At 39.7% G+C, this 25674-nt stretch overlaps 1 protein-coding gene across 1 annotated transcript in view; it reads left to right on the plus strand.

Moving 5' to 3' along the window:
- The window catches only part of ATP6AP1L (ATPase H+ transporting accessory protein 1 like), a 36334-nt gene extending 10942 nt beyond the window's left edge, over window positions 1-25392 (plus strand). The window contains 6 exon segments of the mRNA XM_030800882.1: window positions 10561-10601; window positions 10849-10907; window positions 11683-11918; window positions 17299-17349; window positions 19680-19920; window positions 25082-25392. Of these exon segments, the coding sequence (XP_030656742.1) occupies window positions 10592-10601; window positions 10849-10907; window positions 11683-11918; window positions 17299-17349; window positions 19680-19920; window positions 25082-25384 (900 nt within the window). The 5' untranslated portion in view covers window positions 10561-10591 and the 3' untranslated portion in view covers window positions 25385-25392.
- The last annotated feature ends 282 nt before the right edge of the window (window positions 25393-25674 follow it).

Consider the following 25674-nt stretch of genomic DNA (forward strand, 5'->3'; position numbering starts at 1 on the left):
CACTGTGCCCAGCTGAAAGATTCTTATGTAATAACTACTAAGGGACTAACACTGTCCTTTCTCAGGGTTCACAGAACCATTATTGTCACAATGCAGGATCGTCATTGGCTTGGGCTCTCACTTTCTCCTGACCAGGGCCTTGAGGAGTAGGCACTGCCACTGCTCCCGTAAGAGAATACCAAGTACTGGCCGGGCGTGGTGGCTCACGCCTGTAATCCCAGCACTTTGGGAGGCTGAGGCGGGTGGATCACGAGGTCAGGAGATCGAGACCATCCTGGCTAGCACGGTGAAACCCCGTCTCTACTAAAAATACAAAAAATTAGCTGGGCGTGGTGGCGGGCGCCTGTAGTCCCAGCCACTCGGGAGGCTGAGGCAGCAGAATGGCGTGAACCTGGGAGGCGGAGCTTGCAGTGAGCCGAGATTGAGCCACTGCACTCTAGCCTGGGTGACAGAGCGAGATTCTGTCTCAAAAAAAAAAAAAAAAAAAAAATAGATAATACCAAGTACTGCTGTGGCAGCCGCAGGAGATGTTCTGTATCTTGCCTGTCCAATACAGGGGGCACTAGCCACAAGTGTCCGCTGAACGCTTCAAATTTGGCTTGTTTGAATTGAGATATAAGTAACATGGTGGCTCATGCCTGTAATTCCAGCACTTTTGGAGGCTGAGGCGGGAGGACTGCTTGAGCCCAGGAGTTCAAGACCGGCCTGGGTAACATAACAAGACCCCCATCTCTACAAAATATAGAAATAAATAAATTTTTAAAATTATATACTAGAGTTCAGATTTAGGGCAGAAAAAGAATGTAAAATGTTTCACTAATAATCCTTAAAATTGAGTATGTTTTACATGATATTATTTTAGACAGGTTAGATAAAAATACTTTTAAAATTAGTTTCACCCGTTTATTTTTACTTCTTTTTAATGTGACTAGAAAATTTTAAATTCCATATGTAGCTCTCGTTCTATTTCTATTGTCTAGATCCTTGCTACTCAAAGGGCGGTTCTCAGGCAAGCAGCATCACCATCATCGTCATCTGGGAGCTGGTTAGGAATGTGGAATCCTACACCCCACTCCAGACCTACTGCGTCAAAATTTGCACTTTAACAGAATCTCATGTGATTTGTATGCACTTTACACTTTGAGTAGCTGAGCTTCCCTAAGACTAGGACTGGCTGGTTTAGGAAACTAAAAATAAAAGGTGCCCAGTTAAACTTAATTTTCAAATAAACAATAAATTTTAAATATAATATGTCCCAAATATTGCATGGAACATACTTATATTAAAATCATTTGTTGTGTTTCTGACATTCCACTTTAACAGGTTATCCTATAGGTTATCTGTCAACATTACCTAAAACTAAACTTCTCTTATCCAGACCTGCTTGTTACTTGAAATTCCACAGAATCAGGAAAAGAACAGAAAGAGAAAAGGAGAGGTGAAGAGTAGAAACTGGGTGAAATGAAAACAGAGAAGAAGAGGGAGTATGAGGAGGCAGTAGGAATTAGATGGGGCACAGAAAGGCCACATTTAAGGCCAGTGCCCCTTTTTATTTTACAATTTTTGTTAGCAACTTTCTTCCTTACTCCTGCATTCTCCCACTTCCTCTAGTCATTCTGCTTTATTCTCCTCTTCTTATTTTCTGTTGGGGTCCCGTGAACTATGTTGAAAGAAAGTGGTGTGTGAGAGGAATAGGAATGTCTGTTCAGCGCCAAGACCCCAGCTTTCCTATAGTCCATCATCTCTGAAATTTCACTTACAAATAGCCCTTTTCCGCTGCCCGTACTTTGTCTTTAAGCCATCAAGTTTCCTAAGTGCCCCAAATGGTGACACTTGACACTTTCGTTTTGGAGGATTTTCTTTATCGTGGCATTTTAATTGTATTTTTAAAAAATGTAAAATAACTCTTAGGAATTTTGTCATTTGTTTTGTTTTTCAGGCTTTTTAGGGAAGAGAGGTGAAAGGAGAGGCCAGCAGGGGAGGAATAACAATAGGCACTCTATTTAGCTAAGCATTGAGTTAAGAAGAGGCTTTCATGGCCTGGCGCGGTTGTGGCTCACGCCTGTAATCCCAGCACTCTCGGGGGGGCTGAGGCGGGCAGATCACCTGAGGTCAGTAGTACGTGACCAGCCTGGCCAACATGGTGAAACCCCATCTCAACTAAAAATACAAAAATTAGCTGGGCATGGTGGTGCATGCCTGTAATCCCAGCTACTCGGGAGGTTGAGGCAAGAGAATCACTTGAACTCAGGAGGTTGAGGTTGCGGTGAGCCGAGATCGCACCACTGCACTCCAGCCTGACAGAGTGAGACTGGCTTAAAACAAACAAACAAACAAAGAAAAGAGCCTTTCATCCATGATCCCATTTAATCTTCACAACAATTAAGTGTGTCTGTCCCCACTCCGCAGATGAGGAAACAAGGCTCCAGAGGGAAAATAACCTGCCTGGTATCAGCTTGCTCACTGGTAAGGAGCTGGCCAGGCACTTCAGCTTCTGACTCCAAATCCTGTGCTCCTCACCATTGCTGTCCACACCTCTTGGCAAATAGAGGCTCATGAATTCAACAGGAGACTGTGAACTAGGACATATATGTAACTTTAGGGAAGTTCCCGAGATTTTTATTTATTCACCTGAAAAATACATGTAAAAATATATACTTCATAGATTTTGGGGAGAAATTAATAGCTTCCTGAAGTGTAGTATGAAATAGATAATAGTATGACATATATGTAGTATGAAGTATATAAAATAAAGAGTCTTAAGAGTTATATGACAGTATCAAAACAATGCAAATTTCTAAAATGAGCTTCAGTGGCAAATATATTTTCTTTAAAAATTGGCTCCTTAATAATCTTTCCATGAGATGAATAATTAAAAACCTAAATATTTGTTTCACTCTATACTCTAAGCATTATCAGACTCCTCCCTTCCTCCCCTCACCATGGAATACATTCTGAGAAAGCTGCCCTGTTATTGGTTAAATATGCTGTCAGTTACATGGCGTGAAAAGTACTGCCTCTGCTCTGTTTGCATTTATGAATTAACAGATGTGCTTGCTTTGAAGAAACGGATTCTTTTCTTGATGGCAAAAAAAATCTTGTTTAGTTTTTCACTGATTTTTTTATGTATAGGATTTTCACTAACCTTGGACCATATATTTGCCAGGAAGAATGTAAGGTGAGTAACTGCACATCTTTTAAAGCAATGTATTTGTGAACTTAAATGCAAGTATGAAATTAGGTGGCTCTGTAATTTCTTTATGTTGTTTCATATCTACATTTGCTTGTGATTCAAAATGGATAGGCTAGATCATACAGGTAGCTACAAAAATTATTGACCAGAGTTTATGCTTGAGGTAAAAATATAAGCTTTTTTATAAGAGACAAGTGTTATTTGTTCAAAATATCCAAGAAACTTTTGTAGTATGTATCAAAGTATTTATCTGTGAGAAAATGACTCCTCAAATCAGTTTTCAGATTTCTTGTATATTTACAAGTAAATGTTAATTTCACAGTATCCCCTGCCATTATTATGTGAGAAAAGAGTAAGAAAAAAATTGAAAACCTCAGAAATATATATTCTGTCCTTCAAAGAAAAGGTGTTAAATTCTTTTAACTGTTAAGAGATGGCAATTAAATTCCTGTTTCTATTTCTGTTGTCCCTTTGGCTTCTTTGTACATCATATAAGGAACACTCAGAGCTTTTTCTATAAAAAAGAATATTGAAAATCTGAATAGCAATTAAGGTATGTCATGTCTCCCACTCACTCATTGTGTGCCATCTCAACAAATGCTTCAGGGAATTTAGTGTGAACACGGGACAGCAGCAAGCAGGAGAATCTGGCAAAACTCGGGTTAAAGACTCCTTAGTCCACAACTGGTAAAATCTATACATATAGACATTAACAATTTTTTCTTCCATTGTTTCTGAGTCAATTGGTGCTTTCCTGCAGGTTCACTTTTGAATAGTAAGTGACTTATATTCTTTAGGTGGTTAAAGCCTAGTTCTGTTTCCCCACCTGGGTTACACAGAAATGCCTGATTTGTGTATTACACTAGTAAAATGTACACCAAGAATTAGAAAAATCCCAGTTCTGTTTTTAAGACAAAGTTAATGGACTTAATTTTAGCTTCAGAATTTTTAGATCTTAGAAATCACATAAGTCAATGATCATTTCAATCTAATATTATGGCTCATTAATTCATTATGAAGGAAACAACAGTTGTTGTTTTGTGTGTTCTTTCAAATAATGGATCTGAAATTTAAAATATCTTTCAACTCCCTGGGGCTATTCAATATTCTGTCTGTAGGAAGGAGGATTGTATTTTAAGCTCGATACACAGTTTCTAAACATAGAGTGAGTAGGGATCATTATTCTCACTTTGCACATTTCTTCCTCAAGTTGGGTTTATTCTTGATCCAAAAAGAAATCCTGTGTGACCTCCCATTTTCCACTTTGATTTCAGAGTATTTTCATCAATTTCTTAGTTCATTTGTGCATGCAACACATTTTAAAAATAACTGGTGCTTTTAAGTAGCAAGGCCCTATGCTAGGGGCTGGGTCTACAATGGTGAGCACAACAGGGATAGTCCCTGCCCTCATGGACTAAGTCTAATAGGGAAGCCTTTGTTAATCAAATGATATATATTATTCCAAATAAACTTTGAAATGTGTCGTGAAAGAAAAGTATAGGAAGCAATGAGCACATACAATAGGGGGATTAGAACTCGCACAAGTTAGGGATTGTGTTCTTGAGGAAGTGATACTTACGCCATCATCTGGAGGAGATGTAGAAAATAACTAGGAGGATGGAGAACATTCCAGGTGGAGGGAACAGCAGGTGCTAAGGGAAAAATGGACCATGAAGTGTTCAAGGAACTGAATAATGCTAGAGTAGCTGGAGCAGAGAGAGAAGGGAAGAGGTGAAATAAGGCAAGCACAGCTGGCAGGCCGAAGTCTGCCTGGGTAATGTCTGGGTATTTGTGCCTCTTTCATATATTGTATTCAGTTACGTTTCAACCTGTACTACAAAGTCTGGAGTTTAGGTAGGTTAGATGATTTGGCTAAAGCATATCTTTATTATACTTTCATTATTACTTGGATGGGAACCTCACTTTTGTTGCTCAGGAAATTAAGCTTGTACTCACAAAAGACTTAATATAAACCGTAATGCTAATTTATAAATTTCTAAAGGAAGATATCTTTTTAAAAAATTAAAATAGAAAAATTTATCAAAGTAATACATGTACGTGGTTTCAAAAAATCAAAAGGTGACAAGACAAGACACACATTAAAGGAAAAACTGTCTTCTAGTTACTTCTATAGGCAAACATTTTCAAATTTTTAGTTGTTTCTTCTGTTGGCCACTGCTTGTATTAGTCACCTTTTTTCTAGAAACAAAACAACCCCTACATTGCAGAAGTTTGCAGCCTCAAACATTTCTTTCTTGCTCCTGTTACTTCTGACAGCTCCAGGTGGGCTGCTGTGACCCTGCTTTAGCTCTGTTTCCACTTCTCATTCCAAGTCCCAGACTGAAAGAGCAGCCCTTATTTGGTCATGCCATTCTTATGACAGAGGGAATGGGGCAAAAGATGGCAGGCACATGCAGACACTCGCAACTTCTGCAGAGCTGCCACACTGTTGCTTCTGCTCGTATTCCATTGGTCTAATTAAGATGTATAGCTGCAACTGGAGAGTTCTGTGACCCCCCCTTGCAGGACATGCAACAGGGGTGTGGTGCATCTGTTTGGCCGCTGCCACATGTGCTCAAACCTTTTACAAGAAGGGGAGCATGCAGATGGGCAGGTGCAGGAACCAGGGCAAGTGCTTTTGGGTTCTGGCCTCATGGTAGCATCTAGGGTTGGGTGCCTGTGACTCTCAAAGCCCCAGTGGGTGTGCTACAGTGCTCTTTTAGCTCTGCCATCTTCAGACGGCTTAAGTGTTAACCAGCTTAGTGCCCTCTTGGACCCCGGGTTTTTGTTTGGCATCCAGAAAGAATCAGGTCACACAGGATGGATGGGGAGCTGGAAGGGTGATGGATTGGGGGATGATCTTCCCCTGGAGTTTGGCTGTCCAGCAGCTGATCTCCTCTCTGACTGTCCCCAGCCAAACTCTTCTAGATGTTCAGATGCTGCTTCTCGTCTCTCCTTCCCTGTCATGCTGTTCTGCTGCTCTTCTGTTCACCTGTTCATCTGCTCATCTGCTTGTGGAGCCTGGGGTTTGGGGTTTATATGGGTACTGGATAGGGGGCCCTGGTGAGCCAAAAGGCAACATTTGGGCACAGAAACAGGAATGCCTGTTCCCATTTAGGGCCATGGGTTTCCAGGCTTAAGGGTGGGGCCTTTGCCAGGTGGGGCAGGAAGTATTTTCCACCCACAGTGGGGAACTGCAAGTCATATGGCCTAGGGGGATGCAAAATCCTCTCCCAGAGAAGGAAACAAAGACTGGGTAACAATCATACAATTCACCATACTGCCATAATATCAAAATAATATGCATAGATGATTTCTCCATTTATACATGTTAGATTTTATAACAAGTTCCTTTATTATTGACAAAGTTCCTGTCTCCAATGTCCTCATCTTTCTTTCCTCCACCCCCCATCCCTCCAATATAGTTACATTACTACTTTCAGCTCATCAGTGCTTGTATCAATATGACTATGTATATTGTTCACAGACAAGCTAGTTAGTAGAGTGTAATTTTGTTTGTTTGTTTCTTTTTTTTTTTTTTTTTTGGACAACGTTTCTTTTTCCCTTGAGTTAAAAATGGCCTTTTTGTAGTTGCAATTTCAAAACATGCATAGTCTTAATTCTTTTCACATATTCTTTCCTCTAATATGCAGTGGTCTCTCAAATTCTCCTTTCACTTAGAGATCTCTCTGTAGGTCTTCCTTTTATTGTCCTCTTGCTCCAGTCTGGATTGATTCTATGCCTGATGTACACCACTCTTCTAGTGAGATGTGCTGTTTCTGAGAGCCTGCGCTTTCTCTTTGTTGGCTTGTGCCCTTACACTCTGGGAGCATGTCCTCCATTCGCTTCTGTGAAGGGGTGAGAGAGGTGCACTGGCTGAATCCTTGCATGATTCGTGTTTTTTACTTCTGCAAGCTTAATAGGACATTTTCTTTATCCTTAGCTCCAAAATGATACAGGTACCTTAGCTCACAAAAATCAACTCAAAATGGATCACAGACCTAAGTGTAAAAGTTAAAATTTAAAAACTAGGAGAAACACAAGAAAAAATCTTGGTGACCTTATTGGGCAAATATTTCTTTTAGACACAAAAACAGGCCATAACAGAGAAAAAGAATGCATTGGACTTTATGAAAATTAGAACTATTGATCTTTGAAAAAACACCATTAAGAAAATGAAAAAGGAAGACAGAATGCAATAAAATATTTCTAGTGTGTATATCTGACACAGGACTTGCATCCAGAACATATAAAGAGCACTTATGGAGGTCAATGAATTTAATTTTTAAAATGAGCTAAAGATTTAAGCACACTTCACAAAAGAAACTATATAAATGCTCTATAGGCATAAGAAAAGATGCTCAGCATCATTAATCACCAGGGAAATGGATATTAAAATTAAACTGAGCTAACAACCCCCACCCATTGGAATGGTTAAAATTAAATAGATTGATGATACCAAATGTTAGCAAGAATGTTGCACAACAGGGAAGCCAAAATTGATGGACAGCTTTTCTAAAAAAGTTACTTCTATTATGTGACTTGATCATTCTATTCCTGTTTATTTATTCAAGAGAAACAAAAACATATTCATACAAACTCCTATACATTAATGTTCTTAAATCTTTATTTGTAGTAGCTCCAAACCAGAATCACCCCAAATATTCATGAATGTGTGCACAAAGTATGGCATATCCATACAATGAAATATTTCTTAACACTAAAACAGAATGAACTACTGACATACGCAACAACATGCATGAATTTCAAAGTCATTACGATAAGACGGAAATAAGCCAAATGCTAAGGAATATGTATGATTCTATTTACACGCAATTGTAGAAAATGCCAACTAGGCTGGGCGCGGTGGCTTACGCCTGTAATCCCAGCCTTTTGGGAGGCCAAAGCGGGCGGATCACCTGAGGTTGGGAGTTTGAGACTAGCTTGATCAACATGGAGAAACCCTGTCTCTACTAAAAATACAAAATTAGCCGGGTGTGGTGGTGCATGCCTTTAATCCCGGCTACTTGGGAGGCTGAGGCAGGAGAATCGCTTGAACCCAGGAGGTGGAGGTTGTGGTGAGCCGAGATCGCGCCATTGCACTCCAGCCTGGGCAACAAGAGCAAAACTCCATCTCAAAAAAGAAAAAAGAAAAAAGAAAATGCTAACTAATCTAAAGTGACAGAAGCAAGTCTGTAGTTGCCTGGGGTTGAGGGTGGAGGGAACAACTCTTAGCTGCAAAAATGCAAGCAGAAACTTTTTTGGGTGTTTTAAGTATTCTGTATTGTTATTGTGGCAGTGGTGTCATGGGTATGTGCCTGTGCCAAAACTCATATAATTGTTTAATTTGCATGAATTCAATTTACTGTACATTATATACCTCAATAAAGTTGATGAAAATTAATGAATTGCATGCATGCATAAATTTATTAATAGCAACTAGTAGACATCATGGTCACCAATTTGTCATCTTCAGAAATTCTCATTAGATAATAGGGATCATATTACAGAGAGAATGGTGCATTTAATTTGTAATTGGTTCCATATAATTAATTCTAAAGCACTTTACTATGATATAGATTTAGTAACTCTTCAACTACAATTATGTTTTGTATACATATCATGTAATATATATCTTTCTCTAATTATAAAAATGTTGAGTTTATATGATAGTAACATATAGAGACCTTATATCACAGGAATTGTTAGGTATAGAGTTTGATTTGCATTCTCATATACTGTAGGTAAAACTTATGGAAAACTTAAAATATGCAATAAACTGTTAAATTTTTAGGACGTTTATGACAAAACTGGAGATTTAAACACTAATTTTATGTTAAATAATTATCAGTGTTTTCTAGATGTAATTGTGCTGTTATTTTTAAAAGTTCTTATCTTTTAGAGATATATACTGAAATTATATAATTTTTGATATTTTATTCAAACTAATATCACATGGGGGAAGAGGGTGAGCTTGTAGGTGAAACAAGATTGGTTGTAACCTGATAATTACTAAAGCTAAATGATGGGTCCAGGTACATGGGGGCTTATTATATTTTTCTATTTATATTTGTGTATGTCCTGTAATAAAAAATGTGTATATCTTCTAACTTAGAAATTTCACTTCAAGGAATTTATCTTAAGGAACTTCTCATAGGTGTGAACAAACAATCCACAGTAATGTTCAATGCAGTATTGTTATCATGCTAATAAAATTGAAAACAAATTAAATACTTAAGAGTAGAAATTTGGTTAAATACATTATGATACATTTTTATCATATAATACCACATGACATTAAAAATGTGTCAAAAGTATATAATTACATGGAAAATATTTGTGATATAGTTTTAATAAAAAAATTGCAAACTCTAAAACAGTATGTCCACAAAAATCAATTTTTAAACTGTAAAAAGTAAATTATATACGTGTGTGTGTGTGTGTTTGTGTTTGTATGCATATAGAGAGGATATATACACACACAAACACAAGGATATATATCATAATTTATATGCTCATAAGTTTCCAATATAACTTTTTGGTAATTGAGTCAGTCTTTTTTTTGAAAGGCTGGATGTTTTGGCTTTGATATGTTAACAATGCAATGTAGTATAAAATTTCACTGTAAAATGTTTTATATGCTTTATTACTTTGTTATTTTATATTTGTTATTGGTTAAACCTTAGCGTGTAGCACACTGCTTGGCACATAGTAGGCCCCCCCATAATATTATTCAATGAATAAGAATCAGGTTTGATTTAAAATAATTTTTCTGGCTGGTCATGATGGCTCACACCTGTAATTGAAGCACTTGGGGAGGCTGAGGTGGGTGGATCACCTGAGGTCAGGACTTCAAGAGCAGCCTGGCCAACATGGTGAAACCCCATCTCTACCGAAAATACAAGAATTAATAGGGTGTGGTGGTGCATGCCTGTAATCCTGGCTACTCAGGAGGTTGAGGTGGGAGAATCACTTGAACCCAGGAGGCAGAGGTTGCAAGGAGCCGAGATCACACCACTGGACTCCAGCTTGGGTGACAGAGTGAGACTCCATCTCATAAAATAAAATAAAATAAAATAAATAAATAAAAAAATTTTTCTTTCTAAAATTTTTCTTTATTTTTCATATTTTTTTGAAGAACATGTTACTTTCTCTCTCTGTTAAATGCAGAGACAACAGGGGAGAGACATATTAGTTTTTAAATGGGAAATTCACTATTAAGAAATGAACAGTTTCGGCAGGCTGTTTCTGCTCCTCTATTCTGAGATATAATAAAGTGAAATATACTTCTTAAAATTTCGTATAACATCTGAATTATAGATATTTATTCAGCATCTTTTAATTTTTTTGTTTTTTTCTAATTTCAGTTCTCCAACATCTTCAAATAAAGAAGTGGTTATGAAGAATGGTAAGACTCCAGTTGCCCACATGATTCCTTGTGGGGTGGAGAAGGGCTTTTTCTGTGATAGAATTCCCTGATCAATGGTGTCTGTACCAGGAGTTACTCATGTGAAATCTTTTATACTAGTGCATTCTAAATTATGAGCGAAAAGGGGCTCAAGCTTGATATATGTGACAATGCTTAGCATTGCCACTCAATTACATTAATAAATGACATTTAGCATTTGGTAACCACATCATTATTTATCTGACAGATCAGAATAATGGAGATATGAAACCAGTCCAGAATTTCACAACAGTACCAATCACACAGGTATGGCTACATCAGGAAACCAGATTGTAATCTAGCTCTAAAAAACTTAAAAACACATTTCAATCATGTCTGTCCTCTGTGAAAATATAAATTATAATTGTATTAAGTAACATTTTTGCTTCAAATTTGGGTGGGGAAACGTATTATGGAATCTCTTCTTTTTAAAAGTCAACTTTTATTTTGGGTACAGAGGGTCCATGTGCAGATTTGTTACGTGGGAGTAGTGCATGATGCTGGGGTTTGCGGTATGAATCCCATCACCCTGATAGTGAGTATAGTATCAGATAGGTGGTTTTTTAACCCACTCCACTCCCTCCACCCTCCAATCATCCACAGTTTTGATGGTTTGCATATTTATGTCCATGTGTACTCAATGCGTAGCTCCCACTTATAAGTGAGAACATGTGGTATTTGGTTTTCTGTTTATTATGGAATCTTATAGTTGAGAAAAACCTAAAATACTTAATTTTACTTGCTCTCTTATATTTTCATTACAATATTCAGCTTCACTTTTGTTGCTATAATAATAATAATCTTTAGTTACTGATAAGCTTAAGTTGCTGCTCTATTAACTAATTTTTCTTTTATCTGTATTTACACTAGAGTAATTGGTGTAAATTTCTTTCTTTGTATTGTACATTTTATGGGTTTTAATAAATGTATAATGGCATGTATTTACCATTACGGGATGTGAATTAGCTCTTTCATTTCTAGGAAGTCTTTTGTACCATAGACACAAATTCATCTCTTATGTTCTTTTTATTTGGTTAATTAGGCTCTCAACTACAATCTGAGCAAAGAAGGGCATTTAGAAAAAGAACCTTGGAATGCATTCAGCCATCATGGCCCAGTTAATGTCTCCATCGACGGAATTCCTTGCATTCTCTTCTGGGCCAAAAGAATAATGATTAAATTTAAGAACCAAACCTGGCTGGACCTTACAGATGAGACATTTGGTCAGAAGGTAACAGTGGACCCTGACAACCCAAATTGCAGTGAAGAAAGTGCTAGGTAAGTTGATCTCTCAGTTTGAGGAAGCCCCTAGGGCTATTGCGTTCTGTTAACTCTGCATTCAATTTTTTTTGTCATTTCAGAAAAAAAAGAGTAGGCTCCTTTGTATAGGACCCTGACACACATCTTTGAGGAAGTATTTACTGTCTAAAATAAAGGAACAAGTCAGAAGTTAACTTCAAAAATTGTTGGCTGGGTGCGGTGGCTCACGCCTGTAATCCCAGCACTTTGGGAGGCCGAGGGGGTGGATCACCTGAGGTCAGGAGTTGGAGACCAGCCTGGCCAACATGGTGAAACCTCGTCTCTACTAAAAATACAAAAATTAGCCTGGCGTGGTGGCGGGTGCCTGTAATCCCAGCTACTCAGGAGGCTGAGGCAGGAGAATTGCTTGAACCTGGGAGGTGGAGGTTGCGGTGAGCTGAGATCACGCCATTGCACTCCAGCCTGGGTGACAGAGTGAGACTCCATCTGGGAAAAAAAAAAAAAAAATTGTTATATTTTCCCGGCAGTTTTCTTCTGAACCTTTTTGCTAATTGTCAGAATAACTTGTAGAAAATGAGACTTTGGAAAGCGAGGGTTCTCAAACTCATTTTGAAAATAGCAAAGGATTCCAGGCTTGGTCTCAATTCCAAATGTTAGGTGTCAAACTACTTTTATTCTATCAGGGAAGAGATCACATATCCCAGCAGGGTCATACACATTCTAGTGGGTGACACACTAGCCAGGGCAAATGCTTGACTCTGCGGAGGTGGGGGGCAGGGGGGTGTCAGTGTGCTGAAATAGTGGAATATTGCCTGTTTGCAAATATGCAAGGGTACTTTTTAATGGCTAAATTCCAGATAATTCTTCAGGACATTTCAAAATGATTGGAATAATTAGTTTTGATCTGAGATAAGCAGATTAAACAAATAACATGTTTGAAGGGCAAATCAATTTCCAATGCCTTTCTCTGCTTTTCAGTCATCCAAGCAAAAATTTTTGCTTTTATTTATTTTGGTCCAGGGAGAGGAAATCTGGCATGTCCTGCTTGCTTTCTATAAACCTTCTTTCAACATTTGTTGGTAAAATAGATCCTTTTGGAAGATTCTCTGCATTTGTTCTGGTTTGGTTTAGATGGGTAGGATGCTTTATATAAAGCATAACAGTGTGTGTGTGTGTGTGTGTGTGTGTGTGTGTCTCTGTGTGTATTCTTTTTCTACTTTATGTACTTTAGCTGGAAAGATCCTTTTATTCCTGAACTTTACTTCTCACTTAAAAATTCTTGACGATGGGTAAAAATGGATTCTATTAATATACAATTAAAAGTCATATTACAAATCTTAGTATCTTGCTGTTCAGAATGACAATCTTTTATTAGCGATTTAGGGAAATGTAAGTGGAAGCATTTTAGAGTCCTCTCAGATTTGTTTATCCTGTTATAGCTCAACTATCCAAGGCTATCAAAGAGACTACGGGAGGCTGAGAGCTCAGAACCCTTTCCTGGGGTGCTAATTAATTCCCCACAGGGCTCTTTATTTGTGGTCAGTTGCAAGGAGAGAGGCCGCCTGCTTGGGGATAATCTTGCCTGTCTATGGCTGACTGGCTCTCCTTGATTCCATTTATCCTGATCCTAGGGCATTTGTGGGAGAAAATCAGGGTCCTACAGTTGTTTGTTTATTTACTTTTTTATTTTATTTTATTTTATTTTTTTTATTTTATTTTTGACAGAGTTTTGCTCTTGTTGCCCAAGCTGGAGTGCAATGGCGTGATCTCAGCTCACTGCAACCTCTGCCTCCCAGGTTCAAGCGATTCTCCTGCCTCGGCCTCCTGAGTAGCTGGGATTACAGGCACGTGCCACCACGCCTGACTAGATTTTTGTATTTTTAGTAGAGACGGGGTTTCATCATGTTGGCCAGGCTGGTCTCGAACTCCTTTTTTTTTTTTTTTTTTTTTTTGGACAGGTCTCGCTGTCGCCATGAGTCTCGATCTCCCTGCAGGCGGGTCGATTCTGACTCCTGACCTCAGGTGATCTGCTCACCTCATTCTCTCAAAGTGCTGGGATTACAGGCTTGAGCTGCCGGGCCCGGGCGCCTACAGCTTTTTTTTTCTTTTTTTTGCTGGGTTTTAGAGATCTTGTGATTACTGGGAACCTAGAGAAGGAAAGAATGAAAACATGGCTTCTAGGCCCAGTTCTACCAGTGAGCTTTGTGATTTTACAGGCAAGACCTGTAGGATCATCATCTGTCAAATGGAGATGATGGCATCTATTCATTATAGCTATGAGGCCTTGAGAATTTACTGTGGGCCAGGCACGGTGAGGTCTTCATAGGCCAATGTCTGTTATTCCTCACAGTAACTCTCAGAGTCACAGGCATTTATCACAGAAGTTAGAAAACTTGCTAAAGTCATGGAGCGTGTATGTTCATAGAGCTGGGGTTTAAAACATCTTTAAAAATGACCATTTATCTTCTTCCTCTTGGCCCTATCTGACAAGGTTGTGAAAAACACATGAGGAAATACATGCATAAGCACTTTGAGATCTTGTCAAGTGCTATTCAAAGTATTAATAGTAGTAGCATTCTTTTCCTACCTGACATCCCAATGATAACTAGAGTGAAATAGTGTCTAATTTCTCCAGTAAGCTTCGGGTCTCACAGGACACAAATTAAAGATTAGGCAGAACCTGACTGACTTTTTGGTCACTGCTTAGAATTCTATTCAGGTGTGAGCCCTGAGTGTGCAGCGTCCACCTGCTGGAGTCCTGCACACAGAGTGTGCAGGCATCCTGGACAGCCTGCCCAAAGAGGAGCAACAGGAGGCTTCCAGGAAGGGAGGTGTCAAGGACCAGCTGCTGAGACCTAGTGGCTGATTCCTGTGAATTGCATGGATGAGCCAGATGCCCTTGTGGTGCTGGCAAGGAAATCTTAAGATCTTAAGAAGCAGAATGGGAGTTGCTGAAATAACAAACTGAAACAAAGACATAACCATGTAAGGTCAAAAGCACAGATTAAAAAAAGATGACCACGTTTTAGCTCTTGGAAACAAAATGTTCAGAGAGAGGCAAATTGTTGGCAGACGGATTTGCTACGGAAGTCTTTTTAAATAGTGAAAGCCCTGCAAATAGAGCATAATCCCAGCATCTGTGTGTATTTGGAATTTAGGCAATTATAGCCTCAAGAATTCAGAATCCATTTTACATGTGTGAGAGTAGAACACTTGAAAGAGTAAAAAGAGCTCCTTTTTGAGCAGCTCTTGTTCCAGGTTGTATTTCTCCTTTGTGTTCCCAATTGATGGCACAGTGCCTGATACTTAAAGATCCTCATGGCTGAGCACGGTGGCTCACACCTGTAATCCCAGTACTTTGGGAGGTCAAGATGGGCAGATCACCAGAGGTCAGAAGTTAGGGACCAGCCTGGCCAACATGACGAAACCCTGTCTTTAGTAAAAATACAAAAATTAGCCAGGTGTGGTGGTGCATGCCTGTAGTCCCAGCTACACAGGAGGCTGAGGTGGGAGGATTGCTTGAGCCCGGGAGGTGGAAGTTGCAGTGAGTGGAGATTATGCCACTGCCCCTGAGCATGTGCAACAGAACAAGACCCTGTCTCAAAAAAAAAAAAAAAAAAAAAAAAGGCAACAAACATTTTCATCATGCCGCAAAGTTTCTGTGTGTTTCTTTGTAATGCGTCTTTCCAACCACTGTCACATCTCCAGATAACCACTGATCTGCTATCATTATCAATTAGTTTGCATGTTCTAGAATTTTATATAATGACGTGTGTACTCTTTTTTAGTGTAGCCACTGTCACTTAACTTAATGATTTTGATAATCTTCCATGTTACTGCATGTGTTAATGGTATTTCCCTTTTCATTGCTGAGTAGTAGTCCATATTATAGATGTTCCACAACTTATTTATCCATTCACCTGTTGATAGAAATTTGTTTTTTCCCTCACTTTTCGCATAACTTTCCAAGTAAAGTCACTATGAACATTCATGTACAAGTCTTTGTGGCAGCAGGTATCTTCGTTTCTCTTAACTGTCATTCCAACTAGGAGTAGAATGCCTGGATCATATGGTATGTGTATGTTTACCTTTTTAGAAAACAGCCAAACTGTTTTTTAAAGTGGCTGCATCATTTTTCCTTTTCTCCAGCATCGTATGAGAGTTCCAGTTGCTTCACATTCTCACTAACACTTCGTATTGTCAGAGTGAGACTAGAGAAAGCATTTTTGTATTTCTGCATGTTTAGGAATTTCTGAACAAATTTTTACTGGGAACTGGGTTAAAAGATAAGTGTTAGAGTTAATGAGAGATTTACCTCTTGAAAGGAATGTGTTCATGTATCAAGGGGTAATGAAATTCAAGGCCATAGAGACATTCCAGGGGTTAGAAACTCAGAGAGGCTTATCTTATCCTCCCCTTGGAGATCTTTATTTACATACCATGGGTGTGAGACCTGCAGCCATTTGTCTCCTTATGATGAGTGATTTGCTTCCATCCAAAGGCTAAACTCTTTCATCCAAAGACTAATCATCCCTCTTCTTTTTCTAAGGAGAATTTATTGACACTAGAGGAGCAAATGTTTCTCTCCCTCTCTTGGGAGGTGAGAAGGAAACCACGGTCTCTCTCCTATATAAGCTCCCAGATTCATAATTTGGTGTTGCTCATCTGTATTACAAATCCCAATATGTGTAGGATGACATCTGGCTCTTCGCATGCTGCCTGGGTGGGGGAGAATTGGATTAGAAGATGGAACCAATACGATTGTTCCCATGAGTAAGTCAATTCATCTGTCTTCGCTCTGGGAAATCTTATGTTTACTCTTTGGAAAATAGGAATAAATGTAGGTATTAAAAGCTTAAGAGTTAGTTTAAAAAATGTTTTAGCCATTCTGATTCCTGTACTGTGTTATCTTTATTGTGGTTTTATTTTACATTTTCCGAATGTCTAATGGTCCTGAGCATCTTTTCATGTACTTATTGACTATTTGTATATCTTTCTTTAAAACATGCTCGAGTCTTCTGACAATTTTTACGATTTTTACATTGGGCTGTCTTTTGTTGAGTTGTTAGTGTTATTTATTGTATTCTGGATAGAGTTCTTTATGTATACATGTTGTGCGTATTTTCTCCTGTTGCATGGCTTGCCTTGTTTTCTTAAACAGTGTCTTTTGAAGAGTAACAGTTTTGGATTTTAGTAAAATGCAATTTATCAGTTGTTTCTTTTATGGTTCATGCCTTTGTACTTTTTTCAGGAAACCATTGTCTACCTCAAGATTAAAAAAATGTTCTATACATTTTGTGTGTTAGGTGTTACGTGATCCACCTTGAGATAACTTTTGAGTAGATATGAAGTTAGGGTCATTCCTATTTTCATATACTGCGTTGTTTCCTTTTCTTAGGTTGTCTTTGAAGCTTGGTGATGCTGGAAACCCCAGAAGTCTTGCTATAAGGTAGGTAGGACACCGCTTTGGAGTATCACAGTTTCAGCACTTCAGATTAGCTCTATAGAATTTATTCATTCCACATGTGCGAAGCGAGGGCTTGCTATATGCCCAAACACTGTGACACATCGCATGCCACATCAACCTAATTACACTGAAAAGTTGGTGCTGTGATATGATGGGATCCTGTACTAATGCTTTCTTTCTAAAAGTTTCTACCAAAATACCCACAGTTCTTCTCTCTCCCCCACCCCCATGCCGCCTGCATTAGGGACTTAGAAAACTCCCAATCCTGAGAATGTAATATCCTTTTCCTCTGAGAAAGAAGACAATAGAAATAAAGCTCTAAGGGCTGGGGCTCTGGTTTGAAATTATTTTCTATAGCTTCTTATAATGAATCACACTTACCATTTAACTACAATGAAAAAGCCTCATTACGTGTATTCCCCCAGCAGACACAGAGGCCTACAGTTTTTTGGTGTTTAGGTATGAAAGGATGCATCTGTCAACAAAGACTTTAGCCAAGCAGTTAGGAACTGCTCCTGAGGTGGGGGGAGCAATTTGAAGGCATTTTTTTTTCTTATAAAAACACAGTGCTTCCCTTCCTATAAGACAAACTTGTTAGTGGAGATAAGTAGTTGTGTCTTTAACATTATTTGGAAAACCAGCAGGATTGTGCTAGGGCAGTCTTTCTTAAGCTTTGCTCTATGGGACACTTCTGCTCTGTAAAAATATTTATAAGATTTTATGAAAAGGGGATTCTGTGGTCAAATGTGTCTGGGAACGACTCTAAACCATGTCTTCCTCTTGGCAATTCACAGTGTAAATTTGTATGTTAAAGTTTCTGAGAAAAAATAATCTTAAGGAAGACTATTGCACTTTGTAACTTTGACTAACTCAGTGTTTCCTGTGTTTAATTTTGGAGAGCCTTCTTCCTCAGAACACTTGTCTACATATTGTGGGAGACTAGTGTTTCACTGATAATTTAGAAAATATATGTCATCATTTTTCAGAGCAACTTTACAAGTAAATAGAATCCCACAAGGTGACCAAATACACATGTCTGTTTGATCTAGAAGTGATTATTATTATTTATTCTGATGATACAGGTATGTAGCAGAAACTGTCAGTACCCCATGAATATCTACATGGTCCTTTCCATCTGAGAGCACTGTAGCCTACCTGCTGAACTTTCAACTCCCTGCCTCTCTTTGCCTAAAAGCTTTCTCTGGCCCACTGCCCCCAGTCCCTGGCCCAGCAGCCTTCAACCAATGACTGGAGGAAACATACACACACCTCAGCTCCCTCCCCGTCAGGTGAGATAACTCAGCAGCATGTGCTGTACCCTGGCTCCCAGGTTCCATCATGGCCATGAAGCCCTGCTTGTCCACATTGGAAACTTGCTTAATAATATGCCTCTTTTAGCTGCCTTCCCTTCCTCTGTCATTTCTTTTCTCTCCATTTTACGTATTTTGAATGACTAAACTCCTCTGAATATTTCTTATATTCACACCCTTGTCTTAGGGTCTGCTTGCAGATAAGCCAAACAGAGACAAGAAAAACTAATGAAAACAGAAAAATCAGAAAATATTGAGCTACAGAAAGAAGAAAATGAAAATCATCAATAATCTAAATGCCATTTGCAATCACTACTAATGTTTTAATCTCTATCCTTCCAGACATTTTTTAATGCAGTCACATATTTTTTTAAAAATGGAAATAAAATGATAATGACAAGTAAATTATGACTTTTTTCATGGCTGGAAAACAGTCCATTCCAAAAGAGTTAAGATTGGATTTGAAGCCCAGCTCTGACACTTACTCTCCAAGTGAGCTTATTCAAGCCCTTTGTGTCTTAGATTCCTCGGCTGTGAAGTTAGAATAAGGACATTATCTATCACATGGTGTTGAAGTGAAGATTAAACACAATACACCTACATAACACAGAAGTTATTAAGAGAGCTATTACTATTATTTTAAACCACAATTTAGCAAATTCTTCACTGATGTCCATTTAAGTTTTTCTCAAATTTTTTGAATAATAAACACATAATCAAGTGTTGATTCTAAAAAAGGAAAAACAAAACAAAACAAACCCAAACTTTGTGTGTTTTTTCTTTCGTAGGAATTTCCACTGTCCACTTTGGGGGCTGCCCTGTCATTTGCTCTTTTTCCATCCATCCAGGGAAGGCTCTGCAGCAAAAGTGAAGCCTCTCCCCAAGCCCGTTCTGCCGCCTGACAAAAGAGGGCGCCATTGTACTGTTCATAGACGATGCCTTGCGTCAGTAAATGTGGGAAAAGTTCTTTAGGAGTAATGCTGTTTTTATAACCATTTTCAGATTCGTCCTTACCAATTACAACAAGTTGTCCATGCAGAGTTGGTTTAGTTTGCGCCAAGTCGAGATCATTTCCAACAATTCAATCCAAGCAGTCTTTAACCCAACTGGCGTATATGCTCCCTCTGGTTACTCCTACCGCTGCCAACGTGTGGGCAGCCTGCAGCAGGACCAGGCCCTCTTGCTGCCCAGCGACACAGATGATGGGTCGAGCCTATGGGAGGTCACTTTTATTGATTTCCAGGTAATAAACTAAAACCTATGCTCAATGCACCTGCGTTTTTGTTACCAAAAGAGCTCAGTGTTTGTTTAAAAACACCTGAAACAAACCTAGATGCTTAAGGAAAAGAGAAGTAGATGCCTTTAAAAGAATATTGGTGTTTTTTTTCCTTTGTCTTTTAAGGTATGAAGTGGAATAGGATAGAGAATTTTATCTCCCTGTGCCCCCCACCTCCTGCCCAGGGCTTGCTTTTACATTCAGCTTTATCCAGCACGAATAATTATCAGTGAGGAATGCCAGCCATCTAAGCCCTAGTGAAGCTGTGGATGAAGCCAGGGACTGACACTTCCTGGACTGAGAGGCCCTTCTGGGGAGAGGCATTGGCGGACAATTATTTTATTTCCTCCAGGGAGTGGCGCAGTGATCTTATCAGGGAAGATAAGAAGTACATCGGCAGTGTGAGTGACAGCTTTGGCAGTTGGTAGGAAGGGACTCAGCGGGGAGTCAAAAATGTCCCAAAGATCTTCTTGAAAGTATTTGGAGAAAGGAATGGGGTGTAAGAGATTCCTTTTCACCACCAGAATCTTAGGCTGAGAGACATTCTGTCAAGTTCCTCTATCCTGTTTACCTGTGAATGAAGCTTAGCTTGTTCCTACCACTCCCTGAAATAGTAGGCAGGGCTTTGCATGTACCTCTTATGGGCACATTCCAACCTTTTCCAAATATATATGGGCATTGGCATATATGCATATTCTTCCCTTCCATCCTTCCCAAGCTTAGAGAAGTGTGGTGTGGATGAAAGGCAGTTTGGGGCAGGGAAGGAGCTCGCATTTTGGAGTCAGACAGACCTGGTTTCAAATTACTGCTCAGCCACCAGGGCAAGTTACTTAACCTCTCTCAATTTCTCACCTATCTTTATTAATGTAAAGAATACGTGGCTTAAGATATGTGGAAACACTCAGGAGTGTGCCAGGCATGGACTAACAATAATTGCTACCTGTGAGTGTCCCGTGTGTGTTGGTGCTGTGATCGTTATTTTATGTACTTTGTCTTCAGAACTTACCATAATGCTGCAAGGTCGTTTTATGAATGAGGTGACTGAATCTCTGATAATCACATAATTTTTCTAAAGAGTATAACTGGTAAATGGTAGAGGCAGAACTCAAATTCTGGACAGTTTGGTTCCAAGGATTCTTTTGTGTGTGTGTGTGTGTTTGTGTGTATAAAATGTTTATGAATATTATTTATATTATGTATGTGTATGTCTGTACATGTGTGTATGCGTGTGTGTATATATACATATAGAGAAATGGCAGTGAGGATATAATGACAACAAGGAATATTTTACAAATAATTTTGCCTAATTAGACCAGGGGAATTGATTGATTTATACCTCTACCTTGTTCCAGGAATGACTTAGTTGACTTACAGAAATACCACTTATGAAAAATTACTTTCAAAAATAGGCAAATCACTTCACATCCATTAGGATGGCTATTATAAACAACAACAAACAAACAGAAAATAAAAAGTGTTGGCAAGGACAGGGAGAAGTTGGAACTCTTGTGCATTGCTGTTGGGAATGTAAAACGGTGTGGATGCTGTGGCAAATAGTATGCAGTTTCCTCAAGAAGTTAAACATACAATTACCAAGGGATCCAGCAACTCTGCTTCTGGCTGTATACCCCAAATAGTTGAAAACAGGGACTTGAACAGCTTTCACCTGTGTTTATACCTACGTTCATGGCAGCATTATTCACAATAACCAAAAGGTGCAAGCAACCCAAATGTCTATCAATGGATGAATGGATCAACAAATCTAGTGTATATGTACAATAGAGTATTATTCAGCATTAAAAATGAAGAAAATTTAGGGGTTGGGCATGGTGGCTCATGCCATTAAACCCAGCACTTAGGGAGGCTGAGGCAGGAGGATCACTCTTGAGCCCAGGAGTTTGAGACCAGCCTAGGCAACATAGTGAGACCCCCATCTCTACAAACAATTTTTAAAAAAGAAATTAGCTGGGGGCATAGTGGTGTCACCTGTAGTCCCAGCTACTTGGGAGGCTGAGGTGGGAGGATTGCTTGAGCCCAGGAGGTCGAGGCTTCAGTGAGCCAAGACTGTACCACTGCACTCCAGCCTGAGTGACAGATGCCTCAAAAAAAATTAAATTTAAAAAGGGGAAGGAAATTTGGATACATGCTACAACATGAATGAATGTTGAAGACATAATGCTAAGTGGAATAAGCCAGCCACAACAGGACAAATATTGCATCATTTCATTTATATGAGGTACTACAGTTGTCAAACCCCAAGATGGAAAGTAGAATAGTAGTTGCCAGGGACTGAAGGGAGGAGGGAATGGGCAGTTAGTGTTTAATGGGAGTAATGTTTCAGTATTGCAAGATGTGAAAGCATTCTGGAGATGGATGGCGGCAATGGTTGCACAACAATGTGAATGTACTTAATATCCCTGAACTGTATACACTTAAAATGGTTAGATGATAAAATTTTATATCATATATATTTTATAATAAAAAATTAAAACAAAAAATTTAGCAAAGACTTGGGGGTAGAGAAACACAAAGGAAGAAAATGTCAGAGCCACCAGTGAGGTTAATATACAAAACCACGAGACCATCTGTCTGCACTGGCTGGAGGCGGCACAGGAATTTGGCTCTGAAGTTCTGGAGCAGCCAGTATGAGAAACACTCAGTTACATGTTCACAGGCTCCCTAAGACTACTGCCAATGTGCTTGGGATAAGCACATTCATCCCTGGTGGTGTGAGATGTATACATCCTCATCAGCATTCTTATTATAAACACAGCTTTCAGGGGGACAGGTTGGCCTTGTTGAAACCCCCTTCATGTGAAGAGATGGCAGAACACAAGCTCAGTCCAGGGGAGAGGAGGTGATGGTGATGGTGGTGAGGTATGTGTACAAAAGGCTGCTGTCCACATGCACAGCTCTTCTGGCCTGGCTTATGGTGGGAATAGAGTATACAGCGATGTGGCTGGTGCGGCAAACTCAAGTACCTTGGGTAACTGGTGAGTTGGGCTGGGGCCGTGGCAAAGGGTAGCCTTCATCACAATGAGCATTTTACAAATTCAACTGCAGCTGATTTTTGCTTTGTAGGAATGCAGGGCCGGTGTTGCTGGGTCTTTTCAATAGAAGCTAGAATGGTAGATTCTCACAGGAAATTTTCAGGATATTCTGAGTACTGGGTCAAACAAAACTCACCTGTGAGCTAGAAACAGCATGTCTGTATAACCTCTAGTCCAGGAAATGGGTGGACAATGTATCCTTCAGGCATTCTCCACACTTACTGTTCTCAACCAAGTCTTGTTAAGAATTAAGTGGCAGTTGGCCGGGCGTGGTGGCTCAAGCCTGTAATCCCAGCACTTTAGGAGGGCAAGATGGATGGATCACCTGAGGTCAGGAGTTCGAGACTAGCCCGGCCAACATGGTGAAACCCTGTCTCTACTAAAAATACAAAAATTAGCTGGGCATGGTGGCAAGCACCTGTAATCCCAGCTACTTGGGAGGCTGAGGCAGGAGAATCGCTTGAACCCTGGAGGTGGAGGTTGCAGTGAGCCGAAATCCTGTCATTGCACTCCAGCCTGGGTGACAAGAGCAAAACTTCATCTCAAGAAAGAAAGAAAAAAAAGAATTAAGTGGCAGTCAACCTGAGGACGTTCTCCTTGGCTGGAGTTGCAGAATCAAGAGAGGTCCTTTTTTGTCATGGAGGAGCTTGACTCTTCAGGCACCAGTCTGAGGAGAAGGTCACTTTGTCTCTTTACAGGAGGTGCGGGGCAGGGATCCCCAAAGCCAGGACAAGAGTCTCCTTCAGGATCTGCTTTGGGTTCATTCGAGAGCACAGACAGTTGGGCGAGCAAGGCCCCTTGTGTCTATGGAGTGATGGGCGGCCTCAATAATTTTAGCATGAGACAATGCCAAAGTGCTCACTTAAGCCATCAAAGTGAATTTTCAGTAAAGCACTCAGGGATAGTTCAGTTGTCTGATGTACTCTTTAAAAACTGAGTAGGTGTCTGAATGAGGAAATGCTGTGTAGGGTCATACTTTTAAAGCCAGCTAGACAGGAAGCTGTCTTCCACAAGCGATGGCTCTTGTTTTAAAGTAATTGCTCTGTAGTCCTGTTTCATTTTGACAGTATTAGATATCAGTGCCAGTTCTCAATTTGAACCTCTCTTCCTTTCAAGTAATTATACCATTTCATCTGCACACAATGGAAGCTTTTCTTTCTATTTGGTTGGTGCAAAAGTGATTGCGGTTTTTGCCATTAAACCTAATGGGTAGGATGCAAGGAGGGGCTGGTATCCACCTCTTCCAAAAATGGGACAAAGCCTGTATGATAAAACCAATAGAGAGAGAGAGAGAGAGAGGGTAGGGAGGAGGAAGAGACAGAACCCACCAGGAGCTATGGAGTATGAGTCTGACGCCCACTGCCCAGGTTTTAATTACACCATCACAACATTTACTGTTATGTGACTCTGGGCAAGTTACTTAATTTTTCTGTGCCTCAGTTTCCTCATCCATAAAGTAGGAGTAAAATAGTAAGTTACTCATAGGCTCTTTGCCTACTAAACAAATTAAGGCAGTATATGGTGCACAAAAACCTTCAATACGTGTTAGCTTTTATGATTATTATTTATGTTTTACCTCACTAAGGATCATGACATCCCCCTTCAAAGACTCTTCCTCATTCCTGTCAATAGAATCAAAGGCAGAGGAACGGAGACTTAAAATCTTTGTGAAACTTATACTACCCTTATAAAATTTTGAGTGTGCTTTGAATTTTAGAGACACCACAGCAGCTGTGGTTTTTACATGAACTGGAATATTTCTAAGGATCAGATTAAAAGAGGTTTTATTTCAGGGCCTTGAAATCAAGGTTTTATTTCAGAGTCTTGAATTTCATGAGCCTACTAGTTATGACATCCATACATCCCAGAATTTCTGGGTCAGTCCCGTTTTAAGATTGAGTTGCATTGTCCCCATAAGCACAATCACGTTTGTCAAGTTGTATGGTTAAATTATTCAGCAAATATAGTGACAGTATGTTAAATTTGGCTACCTAGGGGCCAGAACTGCCAGCCCAACTGGGAAGTAGATCCTAGGAGAGAAGGGATGTATCACTTCAGCTCCTTCCTTTCTCCTGCAGATCCAAGGTTTTGCCATCAAGGGGGGATGATTTACCAAGACCCAAGACTGCACCTCCTCCTCCTCACCAGCTCTTCTGATCGGCCTGGCAACGTCCCTGATCCTGCTGCTGGTGTTGGCCTACACCCTGCACATGCTCATCTACCTGCGATATCTGGACCGACAATACGATCTCATCGCCTCTCCTGCCCACTTCTCGCAGCTGAAACCTCGAGACACAGCCGAAGAGAAGGAGCTGCTGAGGAGCCAGGGGGCTGAATGGTATGAACTGAGAAGCCAACAGATCAGCAAAATCTATGTTTAGCAGCACAGGCTGGCCCCCACCACATCCACAGTGGGCTCCAAAAGTTGTTTCTGTTCTGTGCTATTTGACTTGTGAATTACAGATTTTCACCAAATGGCTTGATTACAAAAAAAAAAAATGAAAAAACAAAAAAAGGGAATAGATAATGAATTCTTTTTGAACCATCCACTGGCCTACTTAGGTAGACTTGGGGCAATCAAAAAAGGCATCTCAGGGACCCCACAGAGACAAATATGACTGTTAGTTGCCTCAAAGTACCCTGAAAGCAAAGGGGTATTTCAAGTAGGGAA

This window comes from Nomascus leucogenys, chromosome 2 (assembly GCF_006542625.1).
Source record: "Nomascus leucogenys isolate Asia chromosome 2, Asia_NLE_v1, whole genome shotgun sequence".
Lineage (NCBI taxonomy): Eukaryota > Metazoa > Chordata > Mammalia > Primates > Hylobatidae > Nomascus > Nomascus leucogenys.